Source organism: Callorhinus ursinus, unplaced genomic scaffold (assembly GCF_003265705.2).
Source record: "Callorhinus ursinus isolate GAN/ISIS: 27379988/994484 unplaced genomic scaffold, GSC_fseal_2.0 scaffold77, whole genome shotgun sequence".
NCBI classification, from domain to species: Eukaryota; Metazoa; Chordata; class Mammalia; order Carnivora; family Otariidae; genus Callorhinus; species Callorhinus ursinus.
Genome location: NW_027397139.1, coordinates 466,713 through 493,073, shown reverse-complemented (window position 1 = coordinate 493,073; position 26,361 = coordinate 466,713). Strand labels below are relative to the sequence as shown.

The window sequence follows — 26,361 nt, the reverse complement described above, 5'->3', positions numbered from 1 at the left end:
AACCACCGCCAGTCCGGGTCGCGCACCGACCGCGGGCCCCCGCCGCCGACTCTGGCCTGCCGCCCCGACTGACAGCCGCCTGGGCTAATCTGCGGCGCGGACGGCCGCTCCTGGGGCGGGACTTCCTGCCTGGCGGGGGCCTGCCGGGCTGCGGTCGGAGGGACGAAGCCCCCAGCCAATGGGAAGCCCGAACCGGAGGGGCGGTGGGAGGGAGGGAGGGAGGCGCGAGGCGAGCCCAGCAGAGGGGAGCGCGAGGTGTGCGCCGCACGTGGAGGGGGGCGGGGGCGGGACGGGCGTGCCGCGCCTGCGCACTGCGGCCCGCAGGGGGCGCTGCCTCGTGGCCGGAGCTTCCCCCGGCCTGAGCCTAACCTGGTCCGGCTGAGGTGGCGGTTCGAGCTCTGGGGAGGGAGCCCTAGGAACACTTTTGTTTCCTGGCCACGTGTTGCTACCGTGTCATGGAATGGGCTCTGGGCTCTGGAACTGGAAATTAATTTTCCGGAGCTGGATCTGCATCAGGGAAAGCCTGGTCGACTCACCTCTCCCCCTGAGTCTCAGTTTGCGCATCTGTGAAATGGGAACACTCAGTACCTTGTAATGCTAGTTCATATTAACTTGAATCAGACACATTTGAAGTCTTCTCCATTAAAATGATCAAGAAAGTCTCATTTTATCCGTGAAATTTATCTTGCTAATCCCTCTAAAACCGTTTCTTAATTTACCCATGATCATGTAATTTCACAATTTCTAAACTTCGTTTAGATGAGATAGAGACATATCGTTCCATCTTTTTTAGGATCTGGCAAGCCACTTGTCTCTCGGACAATAGGACTTCTGCCTGCAACTTGGGGACCCTTGTACAGTTATTTTGTTTTTTAAAGATTTTATGTATTTGTTTGAGAGAGAGGCAGAGAGCAACAGGAAGCACAAGTGGGGAGGAGAGGGAGAAGCAGGCTCCTCCCTGAGAAGGGAGCTTGACTCCGAGCTCCATCCCAGGACCTTGGGATCATGACCTGAGCTGAAGGCAGACACTTAACCAACTAAGCCACCCAGGCGCCCCTGTACAGTTATTTTAAATTTCTTCTTATAATAAACCAGGGCTTTTGGTTTGCTTGGGGTTTTCTTGCCCTCCCCTTCACATTTAAGTGTCGGCCAAGTATTCTTTAGGTAATCAGGGCACTACTTTGCTCTGAAGAACAGCACCAGGAAATCAGTTAACTTTGGAATGAACATAATTCCATGTAAAACTCTGAAGAAGGCCAAATGCTGTCATAGTAATACTGTACCTTTTGGGGCTGGGTGTGCTGGGGGGAAGAAATGAAGGACATGCTGAGAAAATAAGCAGCAACTTTAATGTGTGTACAACTTTTTTTTTAATCCTATAGCTGGATGTAAGTGGATCAGTAGCTCTAAGTGGTCCTCGAAACAGCAGGTTTGGCATCCCCTGGGAACTTTATTCAAAATGCAAATTCTGGTCTCCCTTGATTTACAGAATCAGAAACTCTGGATGCGTGGCCTGCACCCAGAGGGATGGTTGAACTAGCCCTGCAGATGATAGTGAAACTTACTCAAATTTCAGAACCACCACCCCAGGTAAAGGGACAAAAATTGGGGGGTTAGCCATTTGTCTCTAAAGGAAGCTTGCAGTGAAAAACCTTCAGGCTACAGTTGTTGCAAGGAAGAGCTTCAGGAACTCAGCCACCTCCCCCTTACTCATCTGGGAAATGCTCCTTCAGTTAGATTCTGAACTGTGGAGGGTTTTCAAAACTATATCCCCAGGGCTCCCACTAAATCAAGCATAACCCTTTGAGAATCGGAAAAAATAATGGGAAAACAACCCAAGTGTCCATCAACAGTTGAATGGACAAACAAAATGGGATCCATCCATGCAGTGGAATATATTTAGCCTTAAAAAGGAAGGACACCTGCTACAATGTGGAAGACCTTATGCTCAGTGGAATAAGCCAGACACAAAAGGACACATCCTATGTGATTCCACTCATAGAAGATCCCTAGAGGAGTCCCATTCACAGAGAAAGAGAGGAGAGGGCGGGAGCCAGGGCTAGGGAAGTGGGTGGGGAGTCAGTGTTTCCTGGGGACAGAGTCTCAGTTTAGGAGAGATGGAAAGTTCTGGAGATGGAGGGTGGGCGTGGTTGCACAACGATGTGAGTGTGCCTCATGCCACTGAGCTATGCACTGAAAGTGGTTATGATCATAAATTTTGTTATGTATATTTTTACCACATTAAAAAATTAATGGATTTCTTGACACTGCGAACATATAAATATCCACGAGTCCATAATAATATCAAGACAACAGCATAGCTCATTCATCACTTTCGAAAGTGCCAACTACATCAACTCCTGACTTACCATGCCTTTACAGCATGAAAGAGCTCAGTTGATGAGGGAAAGTCCTTTTCACAGAAAAACACCAGCTGATAATGTTGGAAGGATGATAGCAAAATCACTATTTTCAAACCACTAATTAAACAACCATTGCGGACAAGAGTCATCTATGGAGGCTAAAACCATTCCCTGAAAGGTTACAGGGGACTGGAAAGTCTCATGTTCGCCACAGATCTTCCCTCAGATTGTCTGCTAAATGCGAAGAGGAAAAAAGTAACTCTGCCACGGAAACATCATGCTGTCACCACCTTGGTACAGTGACCACTCTTAGCAGCAAAGCAGCGGGACAAGCAGAATGATGGACTCCTGCCAGGAGTGATGAGAAGTACACAGCACCAAAAGGAAAGTTCTTGCCCAAAAGTTTAACCCTGCATCTGATCACCCCTAATGTCCTAACTTCCAGTTCACAGCAGAAACACATGAATACAGAGGAGCATGAGAGATGACATCATGTGAAGCAGTCAGACCAATCTAGAAGGTGGAATCTCAACAGCCTGGCTTCTTTGCGTCAACAGGAGGGAATGAGAGAAAAGGTGACTGCCCGGAGGTACAGGAGGTGGCCTCACAATGAACTGCAATGTGGGCATCTGTCACTGGACCTTGGGTTTTGAACAAACTAGCTGTGTCAACTGGGGAAATAGGAACATGGATAATAGCAACTGATATTTGAAAATGTATTTGGTTAGTTGCGATCATGAGACTATGGTTGTGTAGTAAAGTGTCCTTACTGTTTTAGAGATGCATGGGTTTGGTTTAGAAGGACTTATACATTGTGGCTGCATAAATGCCGGCCAGTACTAATTGCCTTCTAAATACATTAATAAGGGGCGCCTGGGTGGCTCAGTGGGTTAAGCGTCTGCCTTTGGCTCAGGTCATGATCCCAGGGTCCTGGGTCCCTGCTCAGTGGTGAGCCTGCCTCTCCCTCTCCCTCTCCCTCTGCCTGTCACTCCCCCTGCTTGTGTGCTCTCTCTCTCTCTGTCAAATAAATAAATAGATAGATAAATCTTTAAAAAAATAAAATATATTAATTAAAAATTAGATGCCAAATAGAAGCAAAAATGGCAAATGTTAAACATTGTTGAATCTAGGTGATGGATATGTCAAACTGTTCCTCAAACTATTCTTTATACTTTATATCTGTGTGTGTAAATTTCTATAATAAAAAGCAAAAATTTTAAAAACACATCCTGTGCTTAAAATAGAACCACTGTATTCCTTCCTTCAGGAGGTCAACAGAGGGCTGCCCCATTTTCTCATAGCCAACACCTGTTATGTGCAAACTCATACTATCTCATTTCATCCTCACAATACTATGAGGTAAGTGTTGTTGGCCCCATTTTACAGATGAGAAAACTGAGGCTCGGAGGTGAGTGAGTTAGCCCAAAGTTGCATGATGCGTATATGGCAAAGCCAGGAAACTTCTTGATGAGGCCTACCATGACCATCCCATCTAATTCTGTCCCCGCACCATAGCTCCCCAACCCTTGTGACCCTGCTCTAATTTTTCCTTTATCCACAGCATTTATCACCCCCTTTTTTAAATAAAGATTTTATTTATTCATTTGTGAGGGAGAGAGAGAGAGAGTGAGTGAACATGTACAAGCAGGGGTAGTGGCAGGCAGAGGGAGAAGCAGGCTCCCCACTAAGCAAGAAGCCCGATGTGGGACTCGATCCCAGGAACCCAGGGATCATGACCCGAGCTGAAGGCAGATGCCCAGCCGACTGAGCCACCCAGGCATCCCTTATCACTTCCTAATATACACATATTTACTATTAAGTCCATTGTCTATCTCCCCTAAATGGAATGGAAACTCCAAGAGGGCCGGGATCTTTGTTTTGTTCACTGATGTATCCTGAGAACAGTGCCTGCTGCAAAGTAGATGCTCAATAAATAGTTGTTGCATGAAATGAAATAATAATGAATCATGAAAGAGAAGGTTGGTTCCTTTTCATTTCTCTTCAGTCTTTCTAACTCCTTCAGGAGGAAAGTCTTGGCTTGGTGCTCATGTGTTTTAAACTCTTCCCTGTCATTCTCTAATCTACCTTAATGACAAGAGAACAGACCTAGAATTCAGAGCCTGGGATAGGTGATCATATCTGGTGCCTGGACTTTGAAATCTCCTGATAATCTGTAAAAAATACCAGTGCCAGGAGCCTTAAGAAAAATCCCACCTTCAGAGATTCAGGTCTCATTAGTCTGGAGTAAGACAGAGACACCTAACCCCATACACACATCCACGTACACACACGCACAGGCACACACACTTTCGTTTAAATTCAGCTGGGGATTCTAATGTGCAGACTGGGTTCAGGATTACTGAGCTGCAGTTAATAACACTTTTTGTTGTTACTGTATCTAGTTTTCTGGTTGTTTTTTATCTATAACAAATGACTTCTTAAAGTGACACAATGTTTCCTATTTAAACAGCAGTGTGAGCAAAGGGAGTAGATTTAAAGAAAGACAAAGTAAATAGTAATTTGAGCACTTGGCAAAATGCATGATACACGTTATCTCAATGTTACAAGCAATGAAATTGAGATACAGAGAGACTATAAGTGGTGGCCCAACTCCCACAGCTAGAAAGTAACATTTTGAACTTAGGGAGTCTGGCTTGCCCCCGCCCCGGGGCTGAACTGCTACTACATTAGGTCTCTATCGCCCCCTAGTGGTCCAGTTTATTTGCACCCACGCGTAGGGCTTAGCACTCTTCCCCCCCTACCTTTCACCTTGTAGATGGTTCAGCCCATCAAAATTTGGGGGGAATCTTCTTTCTGATCTGGAGCATGTTCCCTGTACCTGCCAGTTTCTTGCCAGCCACAAATGCACACACAACCATACATAGCAATACTGAATATGACCAAACTGGAGCAGAGCCCAGTGGCCAGTTGGAGTCCCACCCTAGATTAACCTCAGCGCAGAGCAGATCTTGAATGGCACATTGAAGCATTTGCCCCTTATCTCATGGGCAATAGGGAACCCTGAATGGTTTGGGAACCGACCAAAAATATGTGCAACAAAGCATTTCCCCAGAAGAGGGCAGCACACCGGACATTTGCCGTTTCTCTGTGAAACAATCCCCGATCCTGGTACTCCTCCCAGGGCCAATATGAGCCTGTAAGTCCCCTTTGTATGAATTTTAAAATAGCAGCCCTTCCGGGAGAATGCCAACTCATGACAGGGCACAAGGCTTGAAGGAGGACTTCAACTCCCAACCCCCACTTATCCCCCACCCCTCTCAGACCCCAGTTAGAGTGGGGCTCCCCACTGGCACAAGGAAGCATAGGTCCAAACCTGGCCAATCAAAGGATTGCATCTCTCTGACTCCTGGAATTGGTTTAGTGGGGTGGGGCATGACCTAAGACCAGCTGAGAGACTCTGGGAGCTTTATTAAATTTTAGTGGTGCAGGAATTCACATAACATAAAATTAACCATTAACCCTATTAAAGTGTACAATTCAGTGGCATTTAGAACATTCACAATGTTGTGTAACCACTACCTCTATCTAGTTCCAAGACATAAGAAAAGGAAACTCGTCCCTATTAGCTGTCACTCCCCATTCCCTCCTCTCAGCCCCTGGTACTCACGAATCCACTTTCTGTCTCTGTGGATTTGCCTGTTCTGGATGTTTCATAGAAATGAAATCACATACTATGTGTGACCCTTTGTTTCTGGCTCTCTCACTGAGCATCGTGTGTTCAGGGTTCGTCCCACATGGTAGCACGAGTCTGTGCTTCACTCCTTTTTATAGCAGAATAATATTCCATTGTATGGATACACCACATTTAACGGTTCATCCACTGATAGACATTTATATGGTTTCCACCTTTTGACTCTTATCAATGGTGCTTCTAGGAACATTTCTGTACAAGTATTTGTTAGAATACATATTTTCAATTCTTTTGGGTATATCCCTAGGAGCGGAATTGCCAGGTCATATGGTAATTCTATGCTTAACTTCTGAGGGACAGCCAAACTGTTTCCAACAGTGCTTTCACCAATTTACATTTCTATCAGCAATGTACAAGGGTTCCAACTTCTCCACATTCTCTCCTACATTTATTTTTCTGTTTTTTTTCTTATGACCAACTTCATAGATATGAAATGGTATCTCGTGGCTTTGATTTACATTTCCCTACTGACTAATGACACAGCATGTGCGCTTGGAGCTTTGGTATATACTTTTTTTTAAAAGATTTTATTTATTTATTTATTTATTTGAGAGGGAGAGAGCATGAGAGAGAGAGAGAGCATGAGCAGGGGGGTAGAGGCAGACTCCCTGCTGAGCAGGGAGCCTGATATGGCACTCGATCCCAGGACTCTGGGATCATGACCTGGGCCGAAGGCAGCCACTTAACCGACTGATCTACTCAGGTGCCCCTGGTATATACTTTTCAACTTGGAAGGATGTAAAGCCTAGCACTGCTGGCAGCTGCCTCCCACCCATGAGGTAGACCAGAGGGATGGAGGGAGACTGCCCCTGGTGACATCACTTGAAGCCTGGATCCAGCCATATCTGCAGCTTGATCTTTAACTTCAAAAGTATATGTGCTGGTTGTTCTTTTGTCATTTCAGCCAGCTGGAACTGAACATTTTATCCTTTGCCACAAAGAGTCATGATGGTGACTGGGACTTGCCAAGATCACATGGCTAGTTCCAATTACACAAGACAAGTATCCAGACCTCCTACCCACCTGTTGCCTCCTTAGCCAGGAGGCTAAGAGGAGGCTGTGAGGATGGGTCAGCAGGGGCCAGGAGATAGGCAGTGGGGATAAATTATTGCTATGTACTTAAGGACAGAAGCATGGGTGGGGTAGGAGGGGGGACAAGAGGCAGATGCCTCTCTATCTGCCCTTCTCCCCACCAGAAGGTTTGAACTGAGGTTCTTCACTTTCAGGGTGCCAAATGCCCCCTTAGAGAATCTCTTGGAAGTAGAGCTCCTCTCCTCCCCACAAAAAAACACCAAGACAACATTTTGCAAGCAATTTTATAAGTTTGCAGAAACTCCCTCCCTCTCTGCCCCCCTCTTCCCAGTACGATCCATCTTGGGGCCAGAGGTGAAGAACCTCCAGTTTCCAGAACAAGAAATTCAAAGGGATAGGAAGCAGTGGCCCTGTGACCCAGATTCGATCCTACTGCTGACTAACTGTGGTACAAGGAACTTTGGGGGCAGGACAGACCCGGTTCGAGTCCAGGCTGTGTGGTCCTGGGTAAGTTGCTTGCCCTCTCTGAGCCACTTCTATAGAATGAGAATGTTCATGTCTATCTGAAGGGTTGTGGGAGGGGTATTAGGTTCAATTATGTGTGTCATGGGCATATAGCACATGGTAGTCTCAATAAACATGAGCGGTCCTTTCTCTTTCAACTTCTCCATCTCTCCAACAGGCCAGATGGGCTAGCCTCTACTCCTTTTGGAGTGACACACTCCAGGGGCCTTGATAACATGCCCAGACAATCCTCGTTAGCAAAGAATGTCAAGTGGTCCATGGATACTAAACCTATCCCAGACCCCCGGATTACAAATCTCTTACTCTACACTCTCCCTCATTTATTAAGTTCCAGCAAGAGTGTTCTTTCTGATCGTTGAACACTACATCAAAAACTAATGATGTACTATATGTTGGCTAACTGAACATTTAAAAAAAAAGAGAGAGAGAGAGTTCTTTTTGTCGTGCCAGTTCATCCACACCCTGGGAGTTTCACACCTGCCATTCCTTCTCCCCAAGAATGGTCTTGCCCAGCCAGCTCTCAGTAGGGCTGGTGTCCTCTTGTCACTGAGGGTTCATCTGGAAACTGCACTTCCCCACTGAGCACCCACTTGAAAGGGCTGCTTCCCCACCTCATGATTCTCTAAAGCGTCACCTGCTTTATCATTTTTGCAGCAGGTATTAGTGTCTGGAAGTGCCTTGTTTGTCTTTTTATTTGTCTAGCACTTGTCTCCTCACCGGAGCAGGGACATTGCATGTCTTTGCTGCCTTGTATCACCAGTGGGTAGTGTCAGACATAGAGTAGGAACTCAATATATATTTGTTGAAGAGACGAATGAATGAATGAGTGGGAACACAGATGAACGAAAGGATGATTAAAATATTTGGGTGGGTAAATGAACATAAATGGATGGCTGAATATAGATGGAGGGAGGGAAGGACAAAGGGATGGATGGATGGATGTTTTCCAGACTCCAGGCTAAACACTTTTTGTACGTGATCTTGTTTTATCCACGCAGAAGTCCCATGAAGGCAGAAACATTGTCATATTACAGACAAGGTGCTTGAGCTTCAAAGGTAGGAAAAAAATCACTTCCCCCGGATTATACAACTAGGAAATGGTGGAGCAGGATTCAAGCTTAGGTCTGCCTGACCCCAAGCCCTGTGCTCTTAACCACCACAGAAATCACCTTCCTGTTCTCCTCTCACTTTGAGAGCCCATGCAGGCCACCCCAGCTCCCCTCCTGATGCCCATGCCCCAACAACAGCCAGATTGCCCAGTCTGGGCCTCCGTGTTGCTCCATTGTCTAGCAGTGAGATGGCAGCAGAGGTCTGTGGGAGCATGTGTGTGAGAGGACCTGCAAGGTCTCTGCATGCATGAGTGAGGGCAGATGAGGTGACTGGAAATCATGTCTGTTCTCTGGGATGCCCCCAAGTACCAGGGACATTGCTTGGCCAAAGACAGGTCCAAAGGGTGTGGTAGTGACCACCACTATTTATGAGGTGCCCGGGCACCAAGCCCCAGCCTGAAGTCATTCCCAGTGGCTGCCAGGTAATCCCAGCACCTGGTGATCCAGCCTCACAGAGTGAACACAAAGGAGGAAATGAAAGAGAATAAGAGCAGCTATGCCAGGCAGCTCCCCCACGGTCATCAGACTGCTGCACAGAAGGCTCATGAAGTCCATCCCCTGTCTTGAGGGGGGGGGGAGCCATGCAGGACAAGAAGGACGGAGAAAGGCAGGTAGAGGAAAGAACCGTGAGCATCTCTCGACTCCTGATCCAGGACTCCCTCTTCAAGACACAGGTGAGTTGGCAGGTGCTCAGGTGGTCCAGAAGCTGGCAGACATCAGCAGTTCTTGTAGTCACGGACTTCCACGTAGGGCAGCCCCACAGGCCAAGTGTCCCGAGGCCAGTAGCGGACTCTGAGGGTTTGACCTGGCATCTCATACCTGGCATCCACTAAGGCCATGGTAACCATGCCATAAGGAAAGGTGATGCTGATGAGTACATGCCTGTGGGGGGCAGGAAGAAGGTGGTGAGGTGCCAAGATGCCCCAGAGCCAGCTGGATGCCCCCACTTCGGTTCTCTCCTTCCTTCTCATGGATCCTGACCATCCAAAGGGACATTCTGGATCAGACCCTCGATTGCAACCAACCCCTACACACACACACACACACACACACACACACACCAACATCTGTGCCTCCCCTCTCTGCCCCCAGGTTCCTGCTCCAAACTCTGCTATCTGAGATTTTCTGGCTCTGGCACCCCATACCACAGGGCAGGTGCTTACCAGATGCTGTGCAGGTAAAAGAAATTGATCTGCTGCCAGAAACTGCAAAGCAAGCGGTCACTGATCCAGCTGGTCAGTGCAAAAGCCCATAAAACTACGGAGACCTCCATTATATGCCGAAGCTCCTTATTGCTGGTCCTAAGGGAGAGAAGGAGGAAGATTAGAGCCAGACTCGGAGAGCAGAGCCTGAAGGGGCCAATGGGAAATTCCTCCATCCAGGGAGATGAGGCTGGGAAGAGGGAACAACCAAGAGTACCAGAGGGAGGGGGCCTAATTTGTGATGATTGCTAACATTTGCTGAGCACTGATAGGACGCCAGATACAGTTCTAAAAGTTCTTCAGATAAAAACTCAGTCCTCACAACAATGCTATTATTTTCATTTTGTAGATGAGAAAACAGGCACATGAGATTAAGTTTACACAGATAGCAAGTGACAGAGCTGGGGTCTGAACCAGGTTTGTCAGGCTGCAGATTTCTTAACCAACAAGCCCTCCCCTGTTTGTCTTGGGCGGGCTGTAAGTGTGTGCACACCTGTGAGTCAGTGCGTGAGGATTCATGTCTGTGTGGCTATGGGAGGGCAAATTCTCTGGAGGCCACATCTGGGGACAACTCAAGAGCAGAATCTGTTTCCCCAACAGCAGAGCTGACCCAGCATCCTTCAGGAAAGAGCATATCAGGAATTAATGAAGCAATAACTTCCCTATGGTTAAAAGTGCAGGCCCTGCCCCCTAGTCTAAAATGGGAGAGTTTGACCACCAAAAAAAGAATAATGAGTAAGGATTGATGAAATCTGAATATAGAGTCTGAGGTCTAGTTAACAGCATTGTTCTGTCATCAATTTCCTCCTTTTAAGGTTGTACTATGGTCACACAGGATGTTCCATTGGGAGAGGCTGGGGGAAGCTGGATGAAGGATGCACAAGACTCTGCACTATTTTTGCAATTTGTCATGAGTCTGTGACTACTTCAAAATGAAAAGCTAAAAATATAGCACGGCGACGGCAATGGATTGAAACACTTCTGAGATATAAACATCCATGAGTTCATAATAATACTTTTCTTAAAAATTTCATTGGTCCCCACTAGAGATGGCTAAGGCCCCAGCTCATTACTCTGGAGATAGATCAATTAAGGGAAAGAATCAATTATCCATCCTGTCATTCCTGTGCAAACTGTATTTCCAGGTTGACGAGTGAAAAGTCCTTCTTGATGGAAGAACTCCAGAAAATCATTGCAGAAGGAGTAATGGAATCTGCAAACCGCCCTCTTGCAACCACTAATGAATTCATGGATGGAAGCAGTGTGCCTGAATGGCTGCTGAAATTCTTAGGTGAAAAGTCAGTGGAAAACTTTATAATAAAGGGAGGAGATGACACCACCTGAATCCACTGATCAACCTTAATAGCAATAATGTGGAGCAACCATTCATTATGGGGTCCTAATGGCATGGAACAAGAAACACCCAGCACCACACATGCAATATTCTGGCCTCAAAATACGAAAACCTAAATCTAGTTCTAACTAATAATTTGCAAGAAATTAAAAGAAAGAAAGAAAGAAAGAAAGAAAGAAAGAAAGAAAGAAAGAAAGACAATGAAAGACACCACAGGAAGCAGACAGCCAAATCCAGAATGGTCTACAGGACAAATGATGGAGTTTCTGTTATCAAATCAGAGGCATGAAGATAGGGGAGGGAGGGAGAGAATACTATGACACAAAGAAAACCTAAGAGACTATGTTTGCATTCCAATTTCAACAAGACTAGTTGGAAGAAGACATCTTGAGAAACTGAGGCAATATTGGTGCAATCTGGGTATTGTCTACTTGATTAGCCTTGTGTGTGCCCCATCTTCCTTTTGTCCCTCTAGATCCTTCCCTACCCCTCTCCATTCTGCCCTATGCCCCGGGGAGGCGGGGTGTTGACCTGTGTGGACTGAAGCTGGGGATTCCTTTGTCCTTGGGCTTCCAGTTAGATTAGCCAACGGTTTCCAGTTGGTTTAACCAATGGCCTCCAGTTGGGTTGGCCAATGGCCTCCAGTTGGGTTGGCCAATGCTTTCTAGTTGGGTTGGCCAATGGCCTCCAGTTGGGTTGGCCAATGCTTTCTAGCTGGGTTGGCCAATGCTTTCTAGTTGGGTTGGACAATGAGGCACCCCAGCAAGAAACCAAAGGGTAAGAGAAGGGTATGGTTAGAATATTTATTCTCCTGGCCTCCTCCATGTGGGGTTGGCTCAAGCTAGCTGCAACCAGCAACTGGAGGTCACGGTTCTTGCTAAGGAGGCCCTCTCCACAGGGCTCTCTCCTTCCACACTCTTGTAATCACTCCCCCCCTTCTCCCCCCGACCCCAGGTCTCCTGATGGTCATAGGATCCCACTCTTATCAGCACAACGGTTCTAAATGATCCCTAGTGATTTGCCGACACCTGCTCTCTCCTTTGTAAATAACCCTTTTATTCAGCTCTCCTCAAATGGCCCCATTCCAAAGACCCCTCTTTTTATCCTGCCAAGACCTGGTATGGGTTAAAAAAATAATAATTATTATTTATCAGGAGAGTTCAAACCTGAAAAGTTAATGGGTGCCAGTATATGGAATCCGGGGGGAATGTGTAATGCAGGTTGGCAAAATGCTGATGGTTATTGGGACCGGTTAGTGGGCACATGGAGGTTTATCATACAACAGTCTCTGCTTGTATGTATGTTTGGGGTTTCAGCCTTAAGTTCCAATCCTAACCCTGCCCCTTGTTAGTAGATGATCTTGGGGAAGGGACATCCCTCCCTTGAGCCTGGAGTCGATGAGACCTCCAGCCCTGGGACTTGGTGAGTACGTGGGGTGAGGGACGTGCTTGGAGGGGGATGGGAGCCACCTCCCCAGGGAGGCGCTTGCAACCACCACCCACTTCTTGTATTCCTGGAACACGATGTAGAGGATGTGCACAGCAATGCTGTTGAGGGCATATGCGTTGATCACGGGCCTCAGGAAGGACAGGAAGGTGCTGACCACAGTGGTGATGACGACCAGGCAGATGAACTGGGGCCTGGGGGAAGAAGGATGCAGCTGTGGGAGGGTGGCTGGGAGGGTCCTGGGGGGTTTAGGCAGGGTCAGGAGATCTTGTGGCAGAGGTAGATGAGCAAAGGGAAGGGGTTTCAGGGTGCCCAACCGGACTCAGGAAAAGGTATTGAGGTTCCCAGGTGGGCTCAGCAGAGGGTCCCAAGAAGGGTCCAATGAAACATCCCGAGTGGGCCCAGGCAGGGTCTAAAGGGGGTCCCAGGGGTAAGGGTGGGTAGGATGATGAGAGGGTCTCAGGGAGGCTCAAAGGGGCTTAGTCAGGTCAGCAGAGGGTGTCAGGGCCCAGGTGAGGTCAGACAAAGGATTCAGGGGACCTGGGTAGGATTAAGGAAGGAATTACAGAGGTCCCAAGTACTATCAGGAGAGGGGTCCTAGAAGGCTCAGATAGGTCAAATAGGGTCAGGAGAGAGATTCAAAGTGGTCTCAGGTTAAGAGTGGAGCCCAGGAGGATCCCAGGAAAGTTCCAGGGGGCCTAGGTGATAGGCTCAGGGGAGAGGTCCCTGGGGCCCAGGTAAGCTTACGTATGGGTTCCTGGGACCCCCAGGTGGCTTCGGACAGGTTCTGGAGAAGGTACCAGACTATCCAGGTAGGATCAGGAGAGGATTTCTGGGGGTCCCGAGTACTCTCAAAGGAGGAGTCCCTGGAAGCCAGTTAAGTCAGGTAGGGTCAGAAGAAAGTGCTGGGGTGGTCAGGGGAGGGATTCCAAGGACCTCAAGTGGGCTCAGGGAGTGGACCCAGGAGCCCACATGGGCTATGGTGGGATCAACAGAGGACCAGCCCCCGCCCCACCTGTTCTCTCCTAGGAAAGTGGGAAAGTAGCAGCGGGGCATCCATATGCTGTAGCCACTGGCCAGCAGCCACAGGATAGCGATCTCATCCAGCAGCTGGCCCAGGAAGCTAAGCGTCATGTGGAAGTACATGGAGAACAGGCCTGGAGCAAGAGACAAAGGTAGGTGGTCAAGGGGGTGGTCCCCACCCCTACCACCCCACTGTCACAGACCCCCACCTACCTACGACCATGAAGAGGATGCAGGTGATATAAACATAGCGGGAGCGTTTCTGGGCGTAGGGGTGCATGAGAAACATCATGAGAGGCCCAAAGATGAAAAAGGTGACATTGCTGAACTGGAAAAGAGGAGGGCATGGGGAGGGGTTGTCAGAAGTGCAGGCAGGCGAGGGCTGCCCCTATGTCCAACCCTAAGTTATTAGCCAATTGGTCACCTGTCCCCTTTCAGGCAATTGATCAACCCTGAGTTTGTCACTCTTCCAGTTGATCTTGACAGTCATCAATAGGTTCATTACTCCATCTGTTATTCTATCGGTTTATTCATTCATTCAGCGAGTGTGGCAGACTGTCTACTAACCTTCTACATACATCTGCCCCCCTTTTCCTTTTGGAAATAAGAGCCCCCCAAGTTTTAGACACAGCTACACAACATTTTCCAGGCTTCCTTGCCACAAATTCTGCCCTCATCACCTGGTCTGACCAAGGGGATAGAAATGCAAATGAATCTATTACTTAAATATATATATATATATATGAGCTTCATTTATCAAGGTTGGCTGTATTAGAAATCGAGACTGAGAAGTTTTCAAAACCCAGGACTACACAAGCACATATTCCCTTGGCCATTTGAGAGATGGTGTCATCACTCATCACAAAACCACTAGAAGATCCCATAGTACCCTGGTGAGATAGAGTGAAAAAGGCAAACAAAATCTTTCTATTATTATGAAAATAATTTTTACCTCGAGGAACCTCTGAAAGGCCTCAGGGACCCCACGGTGTCCCTGGACAGGTATTTCAAGAACCACTTCTCCATGAAGAGCTTGATAATGTTGAGCTGCCAAGTTAACATTCCAGAACCATCTACCTCTAGACTTCCATTTCAAAAAATAATAAGATATGATCTTTTCTATTTAAGCTGTTTTTAGTGGGCTGTTTCATTTGAAACCAAAGCATCCCATATACTGGGCTTCTGCACGCCACTCACTGACTGTGAGGAGTAAATTCACTGCTCTAACCTACCATATCTGCATTGGTGACATATGCACAATGCCACTTGCCTCTTCATGTTGTTGACCCAAAGATCCCCCAGGCCTCCATAGTCTATGAGTACAGTTAAGGTGACAAGAACATTTGCACCAGAATTTCAAGGGTTCAGAGTCCCTGACCACTAGGATTTCAGCGCCCCCTCAAAGTTTCCCCCAGATATGTCTGGGCCACAGTTGAGTCTCTCACATGAGCTCAGAAACAAGTGTTCTTACGGTCTTCTTCTACCTGCTAACTTGAGGTCAGCCGCTTGCTCACTCAATTATACCCTCTCTCCCCAATAAAATCTTCACGTTGTAAAGGTCTCCTCCATCGCCTGCGTCCCATCTTAGAAAGTGAAGAAATAGTGCCCTGTTAACCAGGGTGCTCCGTTATTTCTCAGAAACCTAGACTGAAGGGTACTGACTCAAAAATAGAGAACACAGGGAAATGCAAGTCAAAACCGCAATGAGCTATCACCTCACACCAATCAGAATGGCTAGTATTGAAAATAAAGAAGAAGAAGAAATAATAAGTGTTGGGTAAGACTGTGGAGAAAAAGAAACCCTCATGCACTGTTTGTGGGAATGCAAGTGATGCAGCCACTGTGGAGGTTCCTCAAAAGATTAAAAATAGAAATACCATAGGATTCAGTAATTCTGCTGATGGGCATTTACCTCCCCCCCAAAAAAACCAAAAACACTAATCTGTAAAGATATATGCACCCTTATGTTTACTGCAGCTTTATTTATAATATTTATTTATAATAGCCAAGATATGGAAGCAACCAAGTGTCCACTGATACATGAATGGCTAAAGAAGATGTGCTGTATGTATACAGTTGAATAGTCCTCAGCCATCAAAGGAAGGAAATCTTGCCATTTGTGACAATATGGAGGGACCTAGAGGGTATTATGCCAACTGAAATAGGTCAGAGAGAGACAAATACCGTATGATTTCCCTTATATGTGGAATCTAAAAAACAAAACAAATGAACTAACAAACAAAAGACAGAACAGACTCATAAGTACAGATTGCAAACTGGTTGTTGCCAGAGGGGAAGGGGTGGGGGATGGACAAAATGGGTGAAGAGATTCAAACTTCCAGTTATAAAATCAGTAAGTTATGGGGATGAAAAGTGCAGCATAGGGAGTGTAGTCAATAATATTGTAATGACATTTTATTGTGACAGATGGTAACTACACTTATCGTGGTGAGCACTGTGTAATGTATATAATTGTCAAATCACTAAGTTGCACACCTGAAACTAATATAATATTGTATGTCAACTATACTTCAATAAAGAAAAAATACAGAGCACAGTGGTGGGTGTGGGGAAATCATTTACCTGATACAGGGTCACCATCTAGGACCCTAGGTCCTGGGCACCAAGACTAGTTTCCAAGGCAGGAGTCCTTCTGATTCTAGGGAAGCCCATGGCTCTCCTCGGGTGATGGTGAACCAGCTCAAAGGCTGGTTCCACAATTTGAGGATGCTTGGCAAACTGGTTTTGTAGCCCATGATCCCACCCATGTCCCTGCTTTCCATACCAAGGTGTCTGATGCCCACCAATGGACAGTGTCAAACACATTTCTGGCACAGCCACTTGGTTCACAATGGCTACCCGAGAACATGCACGCTGTGTCTGCATCCTGAGACTCAACCCCACTGGAAGTAGACACCTATCCCAAACTGGGTCAATCAGATTTTCTTGGGAATTTGAAACTTGGAGCAGACACAGAGCCTGGGAGTCCACCAAAATTGAGTTGCACTATTGTCAACTCTCTAAGGTCTTGGGATATTGTCCCGATGTTTAAGATATGGCAGGCATCTTGCCACCACAAACAGACAAGGCTGAGAACACAGGCAAATACTCAAGGGTGGTATCTTCCTTGTGCTAAATCCTCCAGACCTACCTTGGACCCTAGTCCTCCCAAGCAACTCATCTCTCCTTTCTAAGATACCCCAGTACCTACCTGATGCATTCTTCCTATTTGGTTTGTTTTTTGATTTTTTGCTTAAGCTAGCTTTCTAATGCTTGAATCCAGTAAAACCATCACCATTGGTATATGAGCTAGGGTTCTTTGGTAGCAAGCAACAGAAAATGAACTTGTACCATAAGTACAAAAAAGTGTGTTTAGTTACTTATTCAGTTTATTTGTCATTCAGTCATTATGGGAGCTCACAAATCCAAAGAATTGCAGAAGACAAGGAAAACCAAAAACCAGAATGGTTCTGAGGCTCGAATGGACAGTCTCTTCAGGGAGCAACTTCGGGCATGAATGGAAAAAAAAAAGTTATGTTCAATTGTTATATCCAGGCTCAGGATTCAAATTCAGGAGATGCTTCCTGGGCCATAGCCCACCCTTGGCCAGAGGAAGGGAAGCACCTTGATTGACCATCCTGTTGAGAACATAACCAGTAGAAGAGGGGCAGTTGGTTGTCAAAGGGAAAATGGTGCCATGGATACCGAATGGGCAAAATCCCAAACAAATCGGAGTTTCCCTCTGCCTTCAAACAAACACCAGCCCTTGGGCGTATGGAACATGGCTGAAGATGCTGAGCCAACCAGTTCCCCAAACTCTAAACCCTCCATTTAAAACACGTCTGTGAATCCCATAAATAAAATCCAAACCCTTAAACCTGGCTGATAAACTCCCTCCATAACTCACCTCTCTCCACCTTCAACTTTATAATCTAGGTGGAAGGCATAACTCCATTCCTCCAAATGAGCCATACTTTCTCCAGAAGTTACCACATGCTGTTCCCACTGCCGGGAACACTCTGTCCTCACTTGCCCCTCTTCGGCAGGCCAACTACTGCTCCGTCTTTCCCCTGGGCATCACCTTTTGATAACGCCTTCCCAGTCCCACAAGGCAGGGTCAGGTGGTCTTCTTTGGTGCCCTGTTCCTCTATCCTAACACTTGGCTAGCTGTTCTGAAACTGTCTTGCTCTCCCACTAAACCTGGCTTTGAGAACAGGCGCTGTCTTCCCCGTTCTCCATTGCCACCTCAGGAACTGAGGAATAGTAGGTGTTCAATAAATATTTCCTGTTGACTGGATCTCAAAGCAGGTTTATGTGGATCACCAAGTCACACACGTGAAAACACTTGGCAGAAGGGGCTGTACCTGGAAAGTTCTGGATGGAAGGTGCTATGACTGTTACTTCCTTATCTTTTGACAGCACAATTTTACAGATATTGCTTCCTCGCGCACACCCCCCCAAGGTCTGGCTTCCTAGTTCTTGTTTGGCGATGAGAAAACTGGATCTCAGAGAGGTAGAGTGACTTCTCTGAGGTTGCACAGCTCTGGGGGACTCCAAAGTTTGCTTTTACCCCCTGCCTTAAAAGATGAGAGGACAAGACAGGTGGCAATGATTAAGAGGGGGCTTCCCTGCTCCCTGGCCGTGTGGTCTAGTGTCTCTGGGTCTCCCTTTCCTGCATCAGCAAAATGGCCGTGAGTAATTAATGCCTAGTGCGGACGCTGTTGAGGGGCATGCATGAGGCCCTTGCCAGGGATGTGGTTTCAGCTCAACAAATAGCAAGGGTTACTGCTGCTGTTGTTGTTGCTGTGGGAGACAATGGTGACAGGCTGATCCTTGGTTTAGTTGCTCCAAGCTCAGAGGCCAGCAGGACCAAGACAGAAGTTTCTGATAATGCCCCTGAGTGTGCAGAATGAGGGCAAAGCAACGGGCGGAGCCTCTGACTAATGGCTTCCAACTGGCTCCAGAGTCTCTGATAGCATCGGAGACTGCCGCCTACCCGGGCCTCCCTCCCTGCCTCTGGGGCTGGGTCCCCACATTTCCCAACCACTGGCCCCACCTAGACTCTTCCAGGAGGGACAGACGCCTGCCCAGGATCGTGAGCTGGACTCTCTGAGTCCCAGCCCCATCAGGTGCCTTCACATCCATCCATCCGTCCACCCATTTGCTTACCAACCACTCCTTCAGGATCTACTATGCTGCTCAGGGACCTAGCAGTACCCCAAAACGAAGTCTGCCTTCACAGGTCTACCCAGTCAGGGTTTGGGGGACATTCCGTGCCTCATTTTCCTCCTCTAACTCCAAGCGTCACAGTGAGGATTAGAGAACCAAGTGCTACGGGGTCCACGAGTTTTGCTCGCTGCTAGGAAACTCCAGTGCCTAGAGCAGTGCCTGACGCATAGTAGGTGCTCCGTAAATTTTGGTAGAGAGTGACGCATGCAGAAAATACATGGCTGCCACAGCTGCTATACTGACTATGAATAACAGTGTTGCTGTTATTCTGGAATAATTTGCTTTTTTGACCACCAGTACCTAGCAGGGTGTCTGGTAGATAGATGTGGCTGGGTACCTTAGGTCTGGAAGAAGGAAAGGAGAGAAGCGGCGGGGTGGGGTGGGGGGGTGGACAAAGAAGAGAAGGGAGGAAGGCAGATTGACCTGAATTGACTGCCCATTTCAGCTTTGGGAAAAGGCGGTGGGGGAATCTGCGTTCTCCTTCTCCCTGGCCACCTGGAGCGGCCTCCCTCCCACCCACTGTTTCACTTGCGCATTCCATCGATGCATTCTTGACTCCTTTATTGTCCCTCTCCTCCTCACTGGAGGGTGACCTCCGTGTGAGGACGATACGCACTTGTTTTATCCCTGGCTGTGTCCCCAACACCCACCTCGCTGGGCACGCGGTGGGCGCTCAAGAAAAATGTGTCGAATCAACCAAATCAACGAACATCGCCCAACACTCCTGCGCTCTCTCTCCCCACTGCCAAAGCTCGAAGTCCCACCACGCACACCTGGCTCTGTCACCTGTTGAGGACCCCCTCTATATCCACTCAACACATGCACAAGAACGTTGGTGCAGGGCTGGGGCCTTGGAGCTAGAGCACCAGCCATAGACCCTCCCCGAATAGGACTTACTTGCATGAATTAAAACACACACAATTAATTGTTAATCACTCAGTAACTGAGTGGCCTCACAATGCTGTGGTTAATTGAGTGAGAGATTCTGGGGCCAGGTGGCCCGGGCTTTAACTCCGGCACTGCCAGTATACACAGCTTTTGTGCACTTGTGATTTACATGCTGTAAAACCCCGAGGAGGAAACGTACGCTCTCTGAGCCTTTATTCCCCATCTCTGAAAATGTGGAGCATAAGAGTACTTACTTCATAAAATTGCTATGAGGATTACAGGAAGTGTTATTTGTTAAAAAAAATGAATATATTAACACTTTTGCATCTCTGTGCTATGTTTACTTCTAATAGCAATAGCCTTGTTTATTCGATGCTTAGGATGTGCCAAGAACTGTAAAGTTTTTTTTTAATCTGTTTTTTTAATTGAGATATAAATCGCATACAATCAAATTCACTCTTTTAAAGTGTGCAAGTCAGTGGGTTTCAATCGCCTATTCACAAGGTTGTGCAACCATCACCAATATTTAATTCCAGAACATTCTCATCACCCCCAAAAAGAAACCCTGTCTCCATTAGCAGTCACTCCCCTGCCTTACCACACCTCCCCCCAACTCCGCCAGCTCTGGGGAACCACTCATCTGCTTCTTATCTCTGCAGATTTGGCTCCTCTGGGCATTTCATATGGATGGAATCACACAGTGTGTGGCCTTTTGTGACTGGCTTCTCTCACTGAGCATCATGTTTTCAAGGTTCATCTATGATGTAGCGTGGGTCCGCCCTTCACTCCTGTTTATGGCTGAGTAGTAGTCCATTGTGTGGCTGAATGACAGGGTATTTATCCATTCATCCACGATGAACATTTGGGATACCCAGTAGATGTTTCATCCTCTCCATGGTCCTACGGGTTAATCACGATTAGCACCCATAGCTGCTCCCTTTCTGAACAAGTACTCAGTAAATATTTGCTGAATAAATATGAATGAGTAAATGAATGAACACATGAATGAATGAGTCTTTCTTCCCTGTCCCACCTGTATGCTTTACTTCTGACTTGTTTTTTGTCTGTCTCCTCCATCCCCCAGGACACTGGCCCCGTGAGGGCAGACGTTTTCATTTGCTTTGGTCACCTCTGTGTCCCCAGAGCCTGAAACAGTGCCTGACTCAATCAATTCTTGTTGAGTCATGAACAAAATGAAGGGGTCATTGTCTCTTCAAATTGGACCCCTCTGTCATCCCCAGAAGGCTTTTTCTGAAGGAGAAAAGAGGTCCAGAGGGACCTATCGAGTCTGAGCCAAGATGTGTCATGGGCATGGTCCCCAGTGTGTGAAATTATTCAATTAAGAGTGTCTGCCCTCCCTGAGGGCAGGAATCATGCCCTCCTCATTTTCGGCGGGGAGGGGAAGGCTGGCACAATTGCTTTTGCTGTGAATTTGATGAGAAGGAAGGCAGAAGAGGGAGGTGTGGTTTAGAACTTATGGGACCTGTTATTCACAGCCAGGGGCTCAGAGAGGGGAGGGTCTCCCCCTGCATCACACAGCATTCAAGAGAGAGGGACAGGAATCCCCACAGTGCAGAGGCCAGCGACAGGAATGCTCGGTTGCAAAAGGAGGCTGGGAGGCTGTAGGAGGTACGGATGTTGCAGCCTAGACCCCCTTGCACAACCTCCCACTCCGACCTCTCTGTCCCTTCTATTGTACCCCTCCCCCAGACTATGCCCACCACTGCACCTTTGCCTATGCCGTTCCCCGCTCCAGACATACCACCCCTTTGTTCTCTATCCAAGCATCCGAGAGGAAGCTTTCTGGAGAGGATGAGATGCAGAGCTTCTGAAGCTTTGGCAGGACCCCAGGAAAGGAATTCAGCAGCACAGCTGCTTCTCAGAGCCAGGGAGCCTGGAAACTTCCTCCTCCACGACTTGAAACTCTCTTAAGTTGTCAGCCGCCCAGAAGGAGGCCACACCTGGAGGCCACCAGGCCAATGCCAGCAGAAGTAAACCGGAGCAGCCCACACCTTGATTTCTCCTCCACCCCACCTGGCCCAGGCCCTCCCACGCCCTTGACCTCTGCCCCTGTTGGATATGCCTTCCTGGCTCTCCAGGGCCATCTGTGAAAGGCAACCAGGTGCCCCAGCTGCTGCCCACATCATTGACTCTTTGCTGTTCAAAAGTCCCCCACGGCTCCCCGGTGCCCTCACCATGGAGCTCACACTCCTCTGCCAGGCATTCCCCACGTGGCCCCTGGAAACCTCCTCCACCTGTCTCTCAGCCCTCATTTCCTCCTTCTTGGGCAGCCTGGGCTCTCGCTTCAAGCCACCAACCGTTCCTTGATCTGCTATTCTCTCTCGCCTCAAGGCCTTTGCTTATGCTGGTCCGTTTGCTCCATATGCCTTAGAGAACATTTACTCATTCTTTAAGCATTGAAGTTCCCTCCCCATTCAGCAAGCAGAGGCCTCCTGTGCCATCCACATGGCTCCCTGCTGCCCATTCTGGCCCCTTTGCCCTCCCTCTGCCACAAGCTAATCATGGGACTGGTCAAATCTAATTCTGAACACCCCACTTCCTTATCCTGGGAGCACTGAGCCTCTCTGGGACCCCAGGACAAATCAGCACGGGTTGGTTCATAGCACTGATGCTGGATGAATGAATGAGTCCAATGAGTCCATCAGGAAATACGGGATATATTTTTTGAACACTGACCCAGCATTCAAAACTTGTTCATCTTCATCTCTCCTCATTTTCTAGCCACAGAAACACACTTCCCTTTCCCAAACTGTGCAGGCTCTTTTTATTTCCAGGACTCAGTACATCCCTTTTCTCCCTTCTCCCTTTTCCTTGACTCCTACCCTACTTGGCAAGCTCCTATCCATCTTTCAAAACCCAACTCCTAGGTGCCCTCCTCTATGAAATTTGTCAACCCCTGGGCTGAGTCCTCGAGAGCTGCCTTCTTCTGTACCCTGATCGTGCGGGGCTGGGCTCCGCCTCCCCCCACTCCAGACTCAGCAAACCTTGCAGGCATCCAGAAAATAAGTTTCTGAAGAGTGAAGTGACTCCTAAGTGGATCCTGATGAAACCAACATGAATCGATTTTTTGAGAAAATTCTTACTACGTATTTTGTCTTCATTTACATACCTGGATCAAAAACATGCTTTTAACATGCTTTTAAAGAGCTGCGCAGTATTTGACCAGAATGTATTCAGCCCTACACAGGCTGGTGAAAATGCTATGACCCCCTTTCTATGTATTCCATTATTTTTGATTGCAATTACAAAGGACTCAGACAGAACTATATATAAATTTTGTTTTCCACTGGGATTATCTCTTTGACGCAAGTTCTTGGAGGTGCAATGACGGAGTGGGGGCAGAGGGGGCGCTATCTGTAACTCCATGTCTCCACTCAACTTGACAAATTGCCCATAGGAAGCTGCAAAATACGAGTGTGCCCACATTCACTACCATGTAAATTCATTTTTAATTACTGATCTGAGAGGCCAAAAGGAAAAGATCTTATTGTTTTCTATTTGGCTGGTTATTATAAATATATATACATATACATATATATATATATATATATATATATATATATATATATATATATATATCTATATCTCATAAGCTGGCAAACTCTGGCCCCGTGCCAAATTCCCCCTTGTCTTGTTTTGTATGGCTTATGAGCCAAGAATAACATTTACAATTTTAAATGGTTGAAAAATTAAAAGAAGGGTATCTTGTGACGCGTGAAAGTTAAGTGAAATGCGTATTTCAGTGTCCATAAAGTTTTATTGGCACATGGCCACCCTCATTTGTTTACATACTATCCATGGCCACTTTCCAGGTACAGTGGTAGAGCTGAGTTATTTCCATACAGATTGTATGGCCCAAAAAGCCAAAAACAGTTAATATCTGGCCTTTGTAGCAAACGTTTGCCAATTCCTGAACTCAATGATTTATTAGCTCTGGTGATGGGTTTGGGATACTCAGAAGTGTTTGGGAGGAGAAAATCTTGGGGAGACCCTTTATAACATAACTCGGATTCAATTCCTCATGCCCTGGTCTGTTTTGCAAGAGCCTTTTCAATAGGAAAGGAAATGTCCAAGTATGTTCACACCAGGGAAAGGCAACTATCATTTTGCGAAACTTTTGTTTCTCTTTGATAAGTATCTGGAAATGCAGGTACTGGGAGATGATGATGTTGAAGTCTAGTATGTGTCATGACCACGTCTCCTGCGGCCTCAAAGGGTGTCTGCCAGTCGCTCAATTTGCTACATTTAGAGAGGGGCTGAATTTGCTACATTTAGAGACCGCTGAAGGAGGACTGAATGGAGGAGCATTTTGCATTGTCAAGCACAGCTAGACTGGAGGCTCAGCCCAGCCCTAAGTCAGCCTTTTCTCGGTGCCTTCTGTGGGGACCCCCACCTCGGGGTGGGCTGCCAGGGAATCCAGAAAGAGGGGTCCCAGAACCTCAAACCTCTTCTCCACCTTAGAGATCAGTACGTTCAGCCCCCTCCTGTGTGTCAGGTGAAGGTACTGAGGACCAGGGTCAGTATCTCTGTCCAGGAGGAGCAAGAACCAGGGAGACCAGAGGGAACCCCTGAATCTCAAACTCCCACCTCCCAGCTCTGGAAATTGGTGAGGTCAAACAGGGCAAAAGCAACCAGGGCATCCTGAGACCGAGCTCCCTCTCCCCCATCCCCCAAAAAGAATCTCTCGGAAGTACCAAGTTCAAATCCTAGCTGTAAGTGCCAGCATGATCCTTGGTATGTCTTTCAGTCTCCCTGAAGGCCATTTCCTCACCTGGACAACGGGATTAGCTCTATGTAATATACACTCTGCCTAATTCCCAAAGTCGTTGTGAAGATTAAACTGAGATTTTTCCTGTAAAATGTTTAGTAAAATGCCTGCCACACATAGTAAGCACTCAATAAAGGTATGCTTTGTATCACTCACTGTGTACTGAGCACCCTCGCTATGTGCAGGGTACAGAGCAAAACACATAGCCTGCATCACCCCCGATCCCAGGGGCTCCAGGAAGGTGAGCAGCCTGCCTTATTCACAGGAGTCTCCCCAGCACCCCACATGGGCGGTAGCATAGCCATATGCATCTTTGGCTGCTTTGCATCTTAGAAGCTTTGCTGAAATGCCTGTGCCATTTAGGCATTTCGAGCCCTTCCAATATGGCCCCTTAGCAAGGGCTGGAGGAAGGATGGCCCACTGTGCTGGTGTGCTTAGAACTGAGGGGTCCCCAGGACATGGGACTTTCAATGCTGAAACCAGGACAGTCCCCAGCAAACTGGAATGAGTTGGTCAACCTAGGCTGGGGGTACAGCTGAAAAAAAACTAAACACAGTCACCTCCTCCTGGAAGCCTTTTCTGATCCACTCCCCCCAACCCCCCTCCCTGATCCCCAAGGCTGCCTGTGCAACTCCCATTACAAGCACCATCAACCCGGGTTGTGAATGCCTGGAGTCACATCTGTGTCATCTGCTCCGGGGGGGGGGGGGGGGGGGGACAGAGACTGGCTGTTTCCCTGGTCACTGCTGCATTTCCAAAACCTTCCACAGAGCCTGATGCCAAATAAAGATGAATGAATGAAAGCCAGCACTCCTTGACTAACAGATGAGCCAAAACTCAGAGGGGTGATTCCTCAAGCAGGATTCCCCAGCAGTGATTTGGAGAAGCCGGACTGGAACCCCAGTCTGTTAAGGCTGCAACCCCCAGCCCTCCCACCTGGACCTCACCGTGTTGTAGAACTCGGCCACCAGCTCCGAGTGCTGAAAGTTACTCTCACACCAGTCCACCTCGGAGCTCTGGTAGGCGAAGATGCTGGGCATCCTGATGCAGCGCCCAGTGCCCACTGGCTCAGTCTGGCAGAGAGGAGCATGAGAGCCTAGAAGAGCCAGGCCCAGGTGAGACAGGCAGAGGACAGCTGGTTGCCCCACGGCAGGCAGGCCGACCAAGAGGAAAAACCTGCTGAACCACTCCCTGTTGCACCAGGGCAGCCTAGCTGTGCGGTGGCGGCTGCCCTGGGCATAAGCAGAGGGGCTGGCCCCATCCAGGGAGGGCGGAGGTGGGAGGGGGCGGGTGGGAAGGGAGTGTGCTTCCCATCCCTACCCACTAGGAGTGGGAGTTAGGGGGACTGTTATTAGAACAGTAATTTAAAATAATAATGAGCCCATTGAGAGGAGTACGCTGGCTCTCCCCACTTTACAGATGAGCAAACTGAGGAAGAAAGAGCGAAATCACTTGCTGAGGGCATGCAAGGTGGGGGGAAGGCCATAATGTGAAAACAGGCAGCTGAGTCCAGGCTCCGGGCTCTTAACCATTAGGTTTAACTACCTCCACACCGTCAAAGCTCCATGCTGCTATTTCCCATACCAGGGGCAACAGTAGCTCACCCACCCCCAATGCACTTGGCTCAGCTGCCTGGGAGTCCTTGGCTATGAAACCTAGCCCAATCATTTCACCTTTGGGGGCCTAGGT

At 47.8% G+C, this 26,361-nt stretch overlaps 1 protein-coding gene across 1 annotated transcript; it reads right to left on the bottom strand.

Annotated features, from left to right (window-relative positions):
• Positions 1-9,457: 9,457 nt before the first annotated feature.
• On the bottom strand, positions 9,458-25,712 carry ACER1 (alkaline ceramidase 1). Its single transcript, XM_025861463.2, has 6 exons — positions 25,620-25,712; positions 13,980-14,094; positions 13,759-13,900; positions 12,800-12,937; positions 9,905-10,042; positions 9,458-9,623 (listed from the first exon to the last, which is right to left on the bottom strand). The coding sequence occupies exons 1-6, from the start codon at positions 25,710-25,712 to the stop codon at positions 9,458-9,460; spliced, it is 792 nt and encodes a 263-aa protein (XP_025717248.1).
• Positions 25,713-26,361: the final 649 nt, after the last annotated feature.